This window comes from Pavona decussata, unplaced genomic scaffold (assembly GCF_977016875.1).
Source record: "Pavona decussata unplaced genomic scaffold, jaPavDecu1.1 SCAFFOLD_55, whole genome shotgun sequence".
NCBI classification, from domain to species: Eukaryota; Metazoa; Cnidaria; class Anthozoa; order Scleractinia; family Agariciidae; genus Pavona; species Pavona decussata.
In genome coordinates this window covers 403,863-421,026 of record NW_028145477.1, presented here as the reverse complement: position 1 = coordinate 421,026, position 17,164 = coordinate 403,863, and the positions used below count along the sequence as shown (strand labels likewise).

Here is a 17,164-nt window from a genome sequence, read left to right as displayed (position 1 = left end):
TTATGAGGGGAGGGGGTGGGGTTAATATGCAAGACGGAGCCACGTAGAGCGATCGGTCAGGCTAAAACGTGCTCAGTCTTCTTTCTTATTCTAGTAATCGTATCGTGTCATTAACCACTACATTATAAATTAGTTTTGCTCAAGGTTAACACCACTTGGCATGGATTGAAATCCACAGTGTATACTGCTTCCAAAGCTTGGAACTCTCTCTCAGACGAGCTTAGGTCAATGACTAATGTCAAATTATTTAGACAAGAAGCGCTAAAAATTTCATCTTTCGGATAACTCTTTCACTTATTAATTACAAATGAACATATTATTTGTTTTTTTCTCGGTACATTAGCATGTAGTTTGCTAGAGGCTTTAAAAGCGTCAATCAGATACGAGGGTACATAAAGTTTCATTCATTTTATTCATTCCACTTTGATGCATGATATGTAATCTGTTTGTGTTTGACCTAGAATGTTTCGTTTTACAAGTTTTCCACACTAGGCTAAACCAACTATCGATGGCGATAGAAACGGAGAGCGAGCCGTCTGATTGTTCACAAAAACTTCAACTTCACAAAAACGCGAAGTTGTAGCCATTTTCGAAGATTGACGTACCAGCAAGAGGTGCCGTCTCATGTGTACGCTTATTTGTATTAAATAGACACTTGACAGCCATCTCTTTTTTGTCTGAATCATTTGAAATTCTTGTATATTTGGTGGAAACGGCGGCCGCCCATATATTCAGGTATGCAGATTATTGACTTCAGATAATGCAGCGAATCGACTTGTAGTGAAACGAGTTTTTAGCGAAACGAGCGGAATATCCGGGATATATCCGCCATACCTTGTCAAAAGATGGTCGTTATGCAAGTGACCTTTAAAACAATCAGACGGCAAGCGCGAGGTTTCAATCGCCCCTCGCCAACTATCGAGGGCGGTAGAAACCGAGAGAGATCGAACTATCAAGCAAAAAAATATTTTTTATTTCATTAATTTTGATACATTTGTGCAATGATGCATGCTAAATCGCGCGCGCTCTGACAAACTGGTGCATTTGCAAAGTTCATTCATCAAAGTTCATTCATCAATAAAAACAAAGCTACACAGTGATCCCGCCATACATTGCGCAGTCTCAGAAGCTTGCAAACCGTAAAAAACAAAAATGATGTTAAGCTCAAACTAAGCTTAATTTCAAAAACCTTTTCCTTTTCAAATTCTGGAAAAGAATTGACAGCAAAGTACAATCGGCTGAATATAGTGAAATGGACCACTGAGGATTCATCGGAAGTAATTACTGTTAACTATGGTCACTGTGCAGTTGTTAAACGTGTTTGAAAACGGCTGGTTAGTATAACTGGTGCTTGTGTTCTGCATATTAATTGGCTGATCAAAAATCTGTCTGGACATCTGGCCTGCAGTAGCCGGTACAAGACCTCCGGTGCTTTCTTGTGGAGGTAGTGCCAGTTGAGTTTGGTTGCTGATCTGCTGCAGCGGCTGGCGGTTTCCAAGCACAAACGAGCTTTGGATGCCTGACATATTTTCCTTTTGCTCAAACGACACTCGGGCACTGTATGATTCTATCGACATGTTTTACTTATGTCCAGTCACAGCCTTAATATGCCTTGCCTCGACATTATACAATCTGACACGACGGTAACCGAGGTAGCTCGGACATAATGGTTTGTTAAGTGAGCAGTACAATCCCGGCGGCTATGCTCATTTGCTTCATCATGTTGGACAGTACGGTTTTTTCGCCCGCGGGTGAGTTGCAATACCAAACGCTTTCTTCTTCGGGCTTGAATCGGATGGGCTGACATCTCTTGGACGCTGGAAGAGGCAGTCAAGAGCTGGATTAAGGTGGCTCAGAAAATTTTGCATGGTCTGTACGGGGCAACGCAGAGAACCACGAACCTCAAACATTTTGGCGTCTGCTTCGTCGGTGTTGCCGTTTACGCCGCCTTGATGGTTTTTTGTCGACAAAACCGCTCCCGGGAAACTCTCTTCGTAACTCAAAATATCGTCTACCCTGGGGTGTTTGGCGGAGGATAAACATATTTGAAGAGAGACTGCGTTGGTTTTCTCTTCCTCTCCTCCCGAAATACAGGTATGTGTAAAACCACGCGGTTTGCTGTAATTGTTTAGGATCCTTTGTATCCGCTTTTCCCAGTTGACCACTTTCAAAAAGCTTTTGCAATTGTTCGCTTGTGATGGGAGTTTTATGAACAACTGGACCAACTTTTTCCTCTTTCATCAGATTTTTACAGACTGCATTTAGCGTATCATTTGCCTTCTTAAATTCATCAACACCGACGATAGACCACGGCTTGTTGATAGGTGCTTGCTTCAAATATCTATCAATGGCCGCTCGGATGGCTTTAAGTGAAGAGACTTTGAACGGTTCGCCATTTGTTTGTCTCACTGACACATAAAACCTCTGCAAACACGTGTTTAATTCGGCTTTGGTTTGTTGTTCATTGGGTGTTGCAATATTTCTTTTTGGTTTGAAAACCAGTCTAAAACAAAGCAAGAACCGCAATTGTTACTTCTCTTTGACAACTTTGTTTTGTTTACTTGCGAACCTAAGTACGCTTACGCGTAATTTGTTGTTGGTTTCAAATAAAGCATTTTATTTCGGAAAGCCTTCTGCACTTACCTTTAAAAATCTTTATTCCATACTTTGTAGCTTTTTTTGTTTTTTTCTGGAATGGCACTTTGCAAAACGTTTTGTACGTCTTCTTCACAAACTTCACGAAAACGCGAAGTGGAAGCCATTTTCAACAGCTCCAGGTGTCGTCTATCGATCGATAGACAGCACCTGTGTAGCCAATCAGATTGCACGTTTAGGTGATAGTCGGTCACTGAGGTATGCTAATATTGAATTGTTTGTTTCAACAGCCAATAGGCATCTGATTATTAAAAGCCGACTTGGTGGCATGATTTTTATTTCCTTGTGGGTGATTGCAAACATGGCGGTTGACCCAGTCATGGTCGCCAGAATGGCGAGGCTTCTTGCGTTGATACACATCGCTGTTGGCGTTTTATTGATCTGCTTCGGTATCGCCGATCGCGTGGTCGAGTTTTATTATAATTGGACCGGTTATGGGTATTTTGGTATCTGGATCGGCGTATGGGTGAGTAACTAAGACATTGAGTCATTACGAGACGATAGAATATCTGACCGTTTTTATGACAGAGGACGCATTATTCGTCTAGAAGAACTATCTTTCGCTGTGCGTCGCTCATAATCAAGACACAACGGAAGATAGTTCCTCCAGACACATAATGAGTCTTGTGCCCGTCTTTAGAAACATTTATTTTAGGTTGCGTTCGATTGACCGTATTGCGGAATAAGAAATGTTTAAACCGGAATAACTGTTAGGTGTCTCTTTTAAGTAGATTTGGGAAGACATTTATGCAAACGTTCGCCGACACATGATAATTTAAGAGCGATTTTGTATTTCAGTAACTCCCAAAACCTCTTAGGAGGGATTTCTTCGAATGATTGTATGTATTCCTATTTCAGAATAGGGTCAATCGAAAGCACCATTATTGTACATATACACAGAGCTTTCATTGTACATAATTATGTATATAATGAATTTAAAACTTTGTAGAACACCCCAAAATTTGTCAAAACAAGCTGTGCTCCTTAGTTTTGAAAAGAAACCACATTTGATAAGAGTTTTGTTATCTAACTTAACATCAAGTTCTGATGAATATTAAGAAAGAAAACTACGAGGAAAACTTAAAACAGGAGGAGCAGGCGTACGTTAGCAAACCGGTTTTTACTTTGTACTGAAATAGGTTTTTTGACTCTACAAATAAAAACTATACGAATATCGCGTCATATAGTCAGATATGGTCGTTTCGCGCATTTTTCGAAGAGACCAAGTGGAATTGGATAATGTTACAGCGGTTACCAATAACACGCGACCTACCGTCTCCAAAAGAGTTGGATAAAGTTTCGTTCAGTGGTGGAAGTCAATCAAAGAAAAGCCGTTGAAATTATTTTTAATTCTGTCAAGATTCCAAGGTAACCCGTAAAAAACTAAAAATTTTACCTCGCTAAGAGAAGGTAAACTTTATTTAAATTGATTTCCGAGCCAGATCAAGGGAAAAGAAAAGGTACTTTTGAATTAAAAATTTAAATTTTCACTGCAAGTTATATTTTCCTCGCTTGCACGCGTCGCTGATTTTGCAAAATTATTACGGGTAGCAATTTAAAATGTTTCAAACAAATACGGCCTCATCTAAACAATGCCCGTTCTTTTAGATAAACTGGCTTGGAAATTAATTTTCATAAAGTCTACCATCTGTCAGCGGATAAAACTGCCAATTTCTTGGTTCTGTTGCCTTGAAATGATCTAAGAATTCAAAATAATTTCAACGGGTTTTTTATGATTGACGTCCACTAAAACGCAACTTTATAGGAGTCTTTTGAAGGCGATAGGTCGCGTGTTATTGATAACCGCGCGCCGCAATAAAGTCAAACGTACTAAATGAAAGAACGACGAGCAGCAATCGTTGATCACGCCGAGTTGTAAGATAAACAAAAGCTGTCTTCCTTGTGACGCGTGATTCCGGGCACGCGACGGCTGTTGTAATATTAATATACGAATTTCTTGACGGCCCTTTCAATCCGTCTGTCCTTTATGGTAATTTCTTCATTTGCTCTGCAGTTAATGACGTTTCCGCCAAACATCAGTCTTTGGGTTTGTCGGATTATAACTTAACATTTGTAGGTTTTTTTAGTGAGTGTGGCGAATTTTCACATAATTTGGTCAAACATAGTAGTTAGGAAATGTCCCAGACAGGAAATATTATTCTATTCATATGCAAATTAAAACTTAACACACCTAATAGTTAAATTAACCATGCAAACTGGGTGACTTGGTTTGTAATATTTAAATATTTATAATGGTAATCTTCGAAAGGAAGATTTCGAGCAAGGAATGTATTAGTGGGCATTCATAGTTTTTACCTTAAAGGACCTTAGTAAGCCTCCGCCATTTTCGATGCCATCGAAATTATTGATATTGCATGGTGGAGCGAAATCTTATTGCTTTACTGTAAGTTGCGTTCCTGAAAATATGTTTCATTATCTTTAGTAGTTTCATAGTGATTTCGTTCATTTCGACATGCTCCGAATAAAATATAATGGCCAAACTCTTGCATATAAACAAAAACAAAGGTGTGGTTGACTAGGGCCCTTTAAATTATTATTGAGCAAATACAAATATGACGGACAACATGAAGTTGAATATAAAAGAGTGATCCACTACATAACCTTGAGCTGACTGGATAGAATCAGACATCAGTCCATTGAAAATGTAAGTTAAAGAGAGAAGAGAAACACTGATGTTAAGTAACTTGTTTTAATGCAGATGTGCGTTACAGGAGGTCTGGGCATTCCTGGGACTGGAAGAGACATCACTCGTTCACGCAACGTTTTTGTAAGTAAACAATATTTTGGACTAGAGATTTGATGAAGAGAAAGCAACAATTAATGTGAATAAATCTGTTTCCCCTCAGAATTTTTTTCTCATCACATTATCCTGCTTCAGCCAGAATACTCTTTCCTTTTTCGCTTTGTCGCGGTTCTAGTTTACTAGGATTATGATTTGCTTTTCATCATGTTGCCCAAGCGAAATGTCCACCTCCATCCATCCATCCATCCATCCATCCATCCATCCATCCATCCATCCATCCATCCATCCATCCATCCATCCATCCATCTGTCAACCCGTCTATAGTTCAGCGCCACGAATATCATTATTTACTAAGATACCCTCATAATGATAACCATTATGGGACCATCGTAAAACAACGTATACTTCAACGAACAATCCAGATGGTCATTTAAGTGCCCATAACGGAATTTTTTTTATTCTCTCATCTGAATCTTTACATCACGCGAAGAACTTCTGCGAAAAAATATTTCGATTTGCATGAAACGCGAATTTTTTTTATGAATTTCACAAATCTTTAAAATCCTATTTTATTGCGGTCCACCCGCCTTGCTGATGAGAATGCCGACGGGCTCACAATAGGGCCACGTGACATAGTCTGTGGCGTACATTCAGGAACTCTCGATCGAGTCTATGCACTCACTTGACCTTCAGTAAAGTACATTCGCGGCAGAAAGAAAATCGTCAGATTCACCGGTAGGAAAGAAAAAATTAGCTCCAAATAAGTATATCCCTTGGCAGAAAACTTATCTGACACGGAAAGTGAGCAAACCGCTGAAGACAGCAGCTAGGACGAATTTGAGAGCGTCGAAGTCGAGGCGATAGATGGCGTCCACGAAACAAGTAATATATATACGTGTGAGGATGATAATACACTCGAACCGTACGCAGACGAGCCTATAGCAGACAAAGAATGGCTAAAAAGATATAGCAAGGAACAAGAGGAGAAGCGACGACTCGAGGAAGATTTAACGAAACGCTTGGAGAATAGAGTGCGTGTTAGTGGATGGTAAAGTTCTCACCTTGCATTTTGAGTACGCGCTCTTCATTATCATCTGTCAAAACTATGGCCAAGTACTCACATACATTCGAACGAATTATTTTCCCTGTAGGTGTACTTGTGGTAACTGTAGCCGTGATCTGCTAGTAAATATTAGCGAGTGCTACTGCTGCGAGGAACTCGAAGGCAATTGGGAAGCGCTGACTAGCGACATTGTTCTCGCGGAACTACAGGAAGGACACGCGTTGATTTGTGATAATAATAGCTTGTCTCGTTCTCTGAAATTTCAGCCAAAAATTTAATTGGAGGATGGAAGTTGTTAGCTTGTTCAATGAACAGGTTAATATCCTTTTTGTCACTGTCCCACAGTGAGAAAATGTCATCAATAAAACGTTTCCATTCTATTGGTTTTGTTTTGCTTTGACTTATCACTTTTGTTACAATATCGGCCATATGTTTGCAAACGTAACGGCCATTTTTGTACCCATTGCAGCTCCATGGGTCTGAAGATAACGGTTTCTGACAAATTGGAATGAATTTTCCTGAAGAATAAGTTTAAGTATTTCTTTGAGGTAGTGCGACAGTATAGGAGGTTTATTGCTGTGGAGTGCCTCGTATGCTTTGCATACTGTTGTAATTCCCTCCTCCTATGGTATATTTTTATACAAGCTTGTTGCATCCATTGATATCTATATAGCATATTGAGAGACCTTGGTCTTTCCTATAAAGTTTACGAAATCCATTGTATCTTTTAGGCGCATACGTCTTGCGAAATGTTTGAAGTCTAACAAGAGTTGGCGTCTGATGTAAATATATATTCGCGTCTGTCACCGGTGTCGGGACAAATTTGAGCCCTTTAGGCCCGGTTCATACGTCGAACTTTACATGAGCCGAATCTAATACCTATTAAGGTCGACCCAAATAATTAAGTTCGGCAGTTGATTCAGACGTCGAACCTAACTGAAGTCGAACTTAATTAAAGCTAAGGTGAGAAAGTAGATTTTTGTGGTCAGCGGCTGCTGTTTTTACTCAACAAGATTCAAAATGGCGGGAAAGATGAATTCGCTTGTTTGGTAAAATAATAAAGATAGGCCAAACACGGCTCCTACAGGTCGAGATAGGAAGAATATGACCTTCAAAGCTAATTTGCTCTTACTAGCACGTCTTTCAAAGATCTCCCTTTTCTGTACGACAGTAAGGAAGGGTCTTTGTAGATCTCCCTTAGCAGAGGCTGATTTTCTATCAAGTGTCATTTACCAGGAGCCATAATCAGGGATAGAGACCGTAACGAGATGCCATTTTGACTTGTGGGCTTGTCCCCATGTGTTGTACCAAAAAATCTATTTTTAGAAAAAAATTGCGCCATACGCGCGTGCGCGCACGCGTGTAAGCGGCCAGGATCGCGCGTGGAGAAATTTAAATTTTTTTCTACCTGTTCATATTGGCGTCGAAATTTTAAAATTCTGCCAGGGAATATCTCCTCAGTGCCCACATTTAAGGAATTAGACTCTCACAAAGGAAAAGATAACAATTGAAAGAAGACGGGAAAAGTTGGAATAAGCGGTCTATTGATCACATGACTCTCACAGTAAAGTCAAAAAGGCGCCAAAACGGTGGCGCTGCGTGCGTTGCTACTGTTCAATGAATGAAAAAAGCTTACACTCTACGGACATGTACTCAGACAGGTAAGAAATATTTTATCTTTAGTGAATTTTTTCTCAGCTGCTTTCCGTGTCACATATAAGGTAGAAGCCCCACGCAAATTTTCGTGTATTCACGCGGGTTTATGACGTGAGGGGGATGAGGGCAATTTTTTCTAAAAATATATTTTTATAGTACAACTCATGGGGACGCGTGGACCCCACACTTACGGTCTCCATCCCTGATTATGGCTCCTGTATTTACTCATCTGAATTGTTTTAGGTTAGGTAGAGAGGGGCGATATTCCATAACATAGCTCAAAATGTTTTTGCGGGCTTTTAGTTTGTTTTGTAGTGCCGACATTCTTTCGCGGAGGTTGACTTCTGAAAGAGTTTTATTTATAAGGTTATCGAGGTAACCGCTGTTGCGTAATCTCTGTTTGAATAGAGTAATGTTTTCTTCAAATGTTGTTTTTGAAGATTTTGTTCTGAGAAGTCTTGAGGCTTCGCCTTAGATATAGCCTGTGTTGGAAAGTTTCTGTCGGTTTGTTTGAAGTGCATGTGCACTTCAAGAATAGATTCTTTTTTTTTATCTTTCGCATCTCAGAGAAGTATATTCAGTTGTTTCGAAACAAGAAGAACAAGCACATTCCTCTTTTCCCGCCATCTTGTTCAGAATGAATTCCTTTGCGCACATGCCAAGTCGAGGGAATGCACAGACCTCTGGGATAGATATAATTTATTTAATTTATACGTAACGTATGCATTTGATTCGGCACATGAAAAGTTCGACGTCTGAATCGAAGTCGAACTTTTGCCGTTCTATTCGACTGGCGCAGTCGAATAGAACGGCAGGTCGACCCAAATACAAATCTGTCGATCCTAACTGATTCATACGTCGATCTTTACATGCGCCGAACCAAATTATTAGCTTCGGCTCATGTAAAGTTCGACGTATGAACCGGGCCTTAGAAATATTAAACGCTAACAGGCTGTCGCTAAGTTGTTGGTTTGAAAAATTCTTTACGAATCATATTTTCTCGTGCTTTTCTCTTTGTGTCTCAATCCGTTTTTTAACCAATTTTTTTCTGCGCTCTTTGCGCTTGTTATTTGTTTTGTGCCCTTTTTCTATTTTGAACCCCCGCTGTGGTGGTTAGGTTTTCAGAGATAACGCCGTTGTACTTTTCAACATTTTTATTGTTTGCAGAATTCTGCAAAACATGTGGGTACAATATTTGTTTGAGCTCGTTGAATTCTTGATGCAGTTTATCTACCTTATCTACATCGTGGTTTACAATGTTTTCTGTGTTCGCCGAGGGCCACTGTTCTCGCATCGATCTATTTACCAGATTTACATCAGTGGTAGCATTTGTGCTAGTATTTTTTGAGAGCTTGGCCTCAACGAAACTTCGCGGATCTCACGATCTATGAGAATATATACCAAAACAATTACGCCACATTTTATAAAACTTGCCACTGAGTTAACAGTGAGGTCAAACTATAAACCTCACAACGCTTAGAATGTCACAAGCGGGTGTGAATATTCAGTATCAAAAGCGGCTTACCATTCGCTTTTCCCTGCTCCTCTTCGAAGGTGGCTCTTGGTCTTCGTCTTCCTTTCGCTTAGCATGTTTTGAAGGATAAACACAAACGCCGATGTCATCCTACTTCAGTTCACATTTTAAGTTTAAACCTGAATTCATCAGCCTTGTGAAATCCTCGTCATTGAAGTGCATCGAGCACAAGGACGTCCACATCTTCCTCCGCTCCAGCATAAAATCGAGCCATTTCTTTCGCCTCCTCAGTCTTTGCGGGCATGTGGTGCCAAAGAAAGGAATCCTGTGCACTCTTATTCCATTTGCTCTGTCCTTGATGTTTTCACATCTCGCTGCAACACATCTTTCCGGCATTTTCGAGAAACGTGCAGAAATGCCGCGACTTGTTTTCGGTGAGATCCAGAGAAAGGCTGAAGTCACGTGTTCCTGAATCTACGTCGCAGCTCTTGCTAAACCGAGCGGAGACTAATGCGAATGGTGGGCCAAAATGGCGGCCAATTTTAACGTCTTATAAAATTCATAAAAAATTCGCGTTTTATGCAAATCGAAAAATTTTTTCACTGAAGTTCTTAGGGTAATGTTTAAATTCCGATAAGAAAATAAAAAAAAGGCTTGCTTTTCGTTAATCTTCCAGGCTGGTGTCTTCATGGGTTTTTCCATCACATCTGCTGTGTTTGGAGGAATAATCATCATATGCTACGGCGCGTTCATTGCAGCCTATCGGGATTATTTCGGCTATTATTATAATTATGACACAAAAATGGCAATCAGCTCAATCATACTGATCCTTGGTATTGCTGAGTTTGGCATTGGAATCTGGGCTGCAGTGTGCTGTTGTCTCCTATCACCTTGTTGCGCATGCTGTGCAGCAGCTCCTCAGCACCAGGTACGAACAAATATTTTGGTTTTTAACAATGTCTTTTAATTGATTATATCGTAGTTTATTTTGTTATTGGTTAGTAGATCCACATCATCGTTTTGCTGCAAGTTTCTTAACCTACGTATCACATAAAGTATGTATGTTCAGTGGAATACCGATTTTTCGAACCATCTAGGAAAACTGAATTTGGTTCGAAAAATCGAGAGTTCCAAAGGACGGGGGTAAAGATCTGTCCGAAGCGAATCCAACGGAAACAAGTTTTGGTTCGAATGATTGAGTCCACTGTATGTGGTTACTGTAAAGATATTTGAGTGCTGACGTTTCGAGCATTAGCCCTTCGTCAGAGTTGTGGATTGTATAGTTTATATAATGAACAGTGGGAGCTACGATGTGAGCACGGCTTAAAATATACCGTACCCTGACATTTATTCCATTCCATATATGCCAAACATCAAGATTATAATCCTAGCAGTTTGTAAGATGTTTGTTGCATGAACCTAGATCAACAAAGGCTTAGAATCCATTAGTATCCTATAGCTCAGTGAACCCATAAACCTTAGTTTAATGGCCTTAGCTCCCACGATTTTCCTGAAGCTCAGTGGTAGAGTGTCCGAACTTAGTGATCGGAAGGCCATAGGTTCGACCGTCCTGTTGGGAGTAATCGGATTTTCGTTTTCCGAGTATGCCTGTGTCATTGATGTTCTTTTCTTAATTCCGAAAAGTTTTATTCTTGTTTTTTCTCATTATCATTCCCCACGAATACATTAGCGTAGCTCCACTGCTCACTGTACAAACCACATACAGCTTGAACAATTTCTTGATTCACTCTGACGAAGGGCTAGCGCTCGAAACAACAGCTCTTTGATATAGCGAATATCTTTATGGCGACCAAAATGTCCTATCAGCATACTGGTTAGAACCAAATATTCGTTTTCATTCCCCTACCGACGCAACACCACAGTTTCGTAAGAAACTACTCTCCTTATCTTCCAGAACCTGGTTCTTCAAAGAGTGGATAACTCTATCTATAAGATAAATCGCTTTTTAGCGGATAAAATGTACTCCAACCAATACATTTTATGCGCAGGATAGCGACTTATCGGTTGGATAAAGTCATCCACGCTTTGAACAACTGGGGCCAGGTAAGAATAACCGAGAAGATTTCTCTTTTGCCAAGATTTTTGTCGTTAAAATTTCTGGTTATACGAAGCGCTAAGATGTTCCTCCTTCGTATACCTAATCCCCTTCATTTCGTAATCTCAAATTTTGTTCTTCACCTGAATTTGTGTTTTTATCTGCATTGGTAAAAAAAAAAACTATTGAAAGGAATGGATAGGAATAATTTAAAAACTTTGTTAAGAGATAGAAAACGGGAAATATCGCTCACTCAAATACGGATTTAAACGTGTGTATGAAGAAAATAAAATATTTCGAAGGAAGAGATGACCTCCTGTTGGAGGTTAGTTCCTGAAAATTGTAAATAAACGTGTGTTAGGGTGTTCCTTTATGTTAAAGTACTGGGAAACACCAGTTATTCTTTGACGTTTGGAAGAACTGGAAAACATTCACAGAAGCTGTTCAAACTGAAAAGTGATGACAGCCATTGTAAGTCTCATGTTCCTTGGAATACAGACACACCACGGTGAATTATAATTTCTTGAGTTTGCCAAAAAGTCTTTAATTGTTTTTAAACCATTGTGTATTCCAGTTGTATACCGACAACACAACTGGGTATATAACAACCCCGGGTGTTGGTGGTTATCCTGTGGCCACTCCAGTGCAAGTTGGTGACGGTATGGTTGCAGTACCACACGCACAGGCAGTCCAGCCTCCCATGGTCCTGGTGCCTACATCTGGAGAGGTTGGAGGTCATCCTGCAATGGCTCAAGCTAGTGCAACAACAGGGATGCCTGCGACAGTCTACTGTCCTCAAGAGCCAATGAAACCTCCGTCGCATGTGTAACATCTTTGACGCCGTCATTATCAGTAAGCCATCGTTTCTAAACAGGCTAACTAAAGTTTCTAGTTAATATTCATAATATAAGCTGTAGGATGAGATGAAAGGCTGATTAGGGGCAGACTTATAAACTGGTGTACTTAAAAAAAACTTAGCAAATTAATAATAGCTCGGCAGTTAGATGTAACCAGTCATCCAAGTTGTGATTGGTCCTTAACATCTTTGATCTGTTAACTGATTTTAATTACATGCCTTAGTTTTATTTTCAGCTCCCTAATTACTTAAAAACAGTTCGTGAAACCACGTTAGTTAGTTTTCAAAGCTCAGCTCCAAACGATGCTCATTTTGGAATAGCCACAAAGCGGCACTGTAGAATATAACATTGTAAGATTTAGCTAAAAGTTGATCCTTAAAAACTATCTAGACTATCGACATACGCGTTTTCGACTTATGTTTCCTTCAGTCGATATTAACAGGGCACAAGCAAAAGCATAAGCCTAGGTGTCCGGTGCAGCGATTGTGATTTTCGCCGATCGGCGCGATCGGTGTATAAAATCGCCCATATCTGGCCCGTCAGACATTAAATTCGCCGGCATTCACCAAGTGTGCCCGTTTCCGCGAATTTCTACGGTCGTTACTGCGAATCGCCAGTAAAGTCAACCCATCAGGTTGGGCGATTTTTATCACATGAATTTTCAAAACTGCCACATCGCCGCCCTCTGCGAAAAAAATCGACAAGTGTGTCCGCATCAATCGGCGGCGAAAATCGATAAAGAATTGCAAATTTAGCTTTCAACTCATCAAAGTTGAAGCAAAACTTAAGGACATTGGCCAAGCAACACAGTTTCCGGGCCTAGTAAGTTATCGGAGGTTCTGAACTTGTGCTTGTGGTCTTACGCTAATGTCGCTAGTCAAAGGAAGGCTTTTCCCTTAAACTTTGTATCATGTGATTATATAATGAAGCAAATCTAAGTAGTGCGAGAAAATAAACGGCTACACTGAGAATGTCCTGACTGTTTTAATGACTTTTACTGCCAATGCACCGTTAATTGTAACGGTTATTGTGCTATGCATATATCTTACTTAATTTTCGAAAAAGTAGCCTGAGCGAGGGCACCAACATCCACCACTTACCCACCCCTCTCCTGTGTAACTCTGACACCCACCGCAGGATGGACTGCTGCTTCTGCTACCCCAGCATGCACTGGACTGTGACAGGTTGGTCTTTCACCCTAAAAGAAAACGATATGTTGTTTAAAGACTTTCCAAGAAGTCAAGAGAAACAACCCTCACCTCCCCCTCCTCCTCCCCCTCCCCACTTTAGACTCCTGAACCCATAGGTTACAAAGGGCAGTCCCTGGGCAGTCAGTGAATTAGGAGACACAATCCCCTCTCCCCCTCCCTCCCCCTTCAAGAGGCGTTGAATTCTTGCAACCTTTTTGAAAAATAATAAAGTGTCATTGATGTTGTTGTTCTGGCGTCCTTTCTTCGTACACTATTCAACGAGCTGGTAGGTTGTTTCAGCATAACTCGTCGACAGTTCATGGACAGCTGGCTCCTCAGTGGAACACTCGATGCTGAGCATGGGGTGGTCCGTCGGTAAACTGTTCATGACCACTCGTCGCCGGCTCGCTGGCAGCTCGATCTTCAGGGGAAGACACGATGCTCCGCATAGATTGCTCTGGTGGTATGTACTCTACGGACATATCCAGCTCGTCTATCTATTTTAGTGCTCTATGGAGGGGGGGGGGGGGGGGGGGGGAAGCAAATACCCTCCACACTGCACAAGGCACTGAGCGAGGTATGCTTCACGAGACATTTGTGAAGCCTACTATAGGGATTTCAGAAGAAGTAATGGAACCGTCTAAATCTATTTCTAGTTTGAGCCTGGTAACCCGCTAAGGTAACCCGCTTCACAAAAACTAGTATAAGGTACATTAATTAGACGTAAAGAAATGTGCCCGTGTCGCAAATACTACCTCTGAGATCCGTCACACTGGAGAGCCTACTGCCTGAGCAACTGGTTTCTTGGACGCAATACAGTCGTCGCTTGCAGCCATGGTGAGCGTTAATTGTACGGTTCATTCGTAATCGAGTGTGAAATAACGTGAGTGTGATCAAATGACTGTGTTGCGTAGACAACAAACGGTTATTCAGAACGGTAAACTAAGCGGTTTAATTCACAGTTTCCCTAGCTTTTTCATTTCTCTAGACTCTAGCGACGTCTCCGGTATCGACACTAAAAAAACCCTGACCGCGTGCGAATTACACAATAAAATAACTGTCAATCAAAAATGAAATCCGATTCTTTGCATAAGACTACGCATTAAATTGCGTGACGCGTGACTTAAAATGCCTTTTGTCCATTTCCCCCTCCCCACACTGGGAGGTAAGGATCAGTGTGATTGTTCAGAAAAAAAGCTCAATAAACCATAACAACGAGAAACGTTTGAAACACTGTTCTCAATCTGGGAGTGTCCTAACTTTCTTGCAAAGGAAAGAGTTTATGGATCGACCTTACAACGGTACTCTCTCCACATTGGACCTTAGCGACTCTGGTGTGGCCATCTCTTCCTGGATAAGTTTCAAGGATGCGTCCTAGCGGCCATCGTCCTCTGGGAAGTTTAGGATCCAAAACAAGCACAACATCATTCTCTTTTGGATCCTTGACTACTTCTGTCCCCTTCGGCCTCCTGTTCAGCAAAGGGAGATACTCTTGCAACCGCCTCCTCCATACTTAAGAAATTATCTTTTGAACCTTTCGCCAACGTTTGCGTCGACTGAACTCGGTGGTGTAAACGGTTTCAGGTGCGAATTGACTGCCCAACTTGCCATGCAAGAAGTGGTTTGGAGTAAGCGGTACAATGTCCTGAGAGTGAGCTAACTGGTAGGTAAGTGGTCGTGAATTCAGCAGACTTTCCACTCCTGTAACTGCCGTAATTAACTCTTCATCGGTTACGTCACTGCTCCCAATAACCCTGTAGATGGCCTTCTTAGCTGATTTTATCATGGCCTCGTGAATGCCACCAAAGTGTGGTGCCCCGGGCGGATTGAATCTCCACTTTACACCTTGATGAGCTTTGTTTTGCTGAATCTTGTCCTGGTCCAGCTCACTGATGAGTTCTTTCAGTTCGTTTACGGTTCCAACAAAATTGGTTCCACAGTCGTTGACCATCTCCTTTGGCACTCCTCGTCTGCTTGTAAATCGTGTAAAGGCATTCAGAAAGCTGTCTGTGTCTAAACCAAATGCCACCTCCAAATGGACCGCACCTCTTCTGACGGCGCACACCTCGTCCTTGTACGGTGGTAAAAAGCCCAGCATAGTCAACGGCTGCTTGTCAAAGGGACGGAAGGTGAATCGAAGACGGATCTCTGGAATTGGGGCCATGATCTGTGTAGTGGTCTTGCTCCGCCTTCGTTTACACATGTTACACTCGCGCTCCCACTCTCGGATCTGTTCTCGGGCTGCAATGACCCAGTACTTTTGGTTGCTTTGGGACAAGACAAAGCTGGTTCCTGCGGTATGGTTGGCCTGTTCATGATAATGCTTGGCAATGAGTTTAGTTACAGAGTGTCCTCAAGGGAGTATCATCGGGAATCGCACATCATAAGGTAAGTACTCTGTAAACTGAAGCCTTCCATTTGAACGAATACAGCCTTCTTCGTCTAACACAGGATTCAATTTGGCTAGTGGGCTCTTGGACGGCATCAGCTTCTTGGACACAAGAGCTCTATATTCGTCAGCAAATGCTTCGCGCTGGCACGATCGTACCACCTCTGCCTCAGCTTCTCTGATCTCGTACGGTTATAACGCTTTACCGGTCTGTCTCGGTCCCCTCTTTGACATGTTGTGGAGAACCCTCCTTACTCGAGCATGTATGTTCACCAGTCGGTTCCAACTAGAGAAGCGTTTCGGGTTCAATCTCCAGACCGGAACACTGCCACTCTGACTCGGTTTGACCCTCTAAGGTTGGTTTTCCTGCACTGTCATAAGGGTGGTAGAATTTAGTTGCTCTATCTTTGTTGACTTCATTTCGGGCATTACTTTGGGGCTTTCGGTTAACTGCATCTTTGGCCTCTCACTCTTCTCCTTCTTCAACCAATCAGGGCCATTCCACCACAGTTGGGATTCAGCAAGTTCAGCTGGGCTGGCTCGTTTGGAACACAGATCTGCGGGATTTTTGTCGGTAGTAACATGCTGCCATTGTGCCGGTTCAGTACTAATCTGTATCTCCCCAATGCGGCTCGCCACAAAGGGCAAAAAGTCTCGGCCTCTTCCACAAATCCACCATAGCACGTCTGTGCTGTCAGAGAAGAACGATGCTGCCTTCACAGGTAGATCTAGGGCTCTGGACACGGACTGGGTTAACCTCAAACCCACTATGGCTTCCATTAATTCCAGCCTTGGAACAGTCACAGGTGTAAGCGGTGCAACCTTACTCTTCAAAGCGATCAGCTGTGCGGATACAGTACCATCTTCATACTCGAAGCGTAAGTATGATGCAGGTCCACAGGCTTGTGTTGAGTCATCAACAAAGGTCACCACGTCCTTCGATTTCACTGGTTGCTGGTTTCGCAGACACCGGGGAATGTCAACAATTGCCAGATACGACAGCTGCGAGAACCAGATCTGGAGACGATTAGCCACTTCGTCTTGAACTTCTTCATCCCAA

At 41.7% G+C, this 17,164-nt stretch overlaps 1 protein-coding gene across 2 annotated transcripts in view; it reads left to right on the top strand.

The window, feature by feature from the left end:
• The first annotated feature begins 2,911 nt into the window (after positions 1-2,911).
• Positions 2,912-17,164, top strand: part of LOC146480116 (membrane-spanning 4-domains subfamily A member 8-like) — a 41,160-nt gene continuing 26,907 nt past the window's right edge. The window contains exons 1-4 of one of the 2 annotated variants that reach the window (XM_085110000.1): positions 2,912-3,121; positions 5,375-5,443; positions 10,289-10,540; positions 12,243-13,496. In XM_085110000.1, coding sequence (XP_084966126.1) covers positions 2,924-3,121; positions 5,375-5,443; positions 10,289-10,540; positions 12,243-12,497 — 774 coding nt within the window. In that variant the 5' untranslated portion in view covers positions 2,912-2,923 and the 3' untranslated portion in view covers positions 12,498-13,496. Of the gene's footprint in view, positions 3,122-5,374; positions 5,444-10,288; positions 10,541-12,242; positions 13,497-17,164 lie in introns of those variants that run through there. The other variant, XR_014864780.1, reaches the window with a different exon arrangement.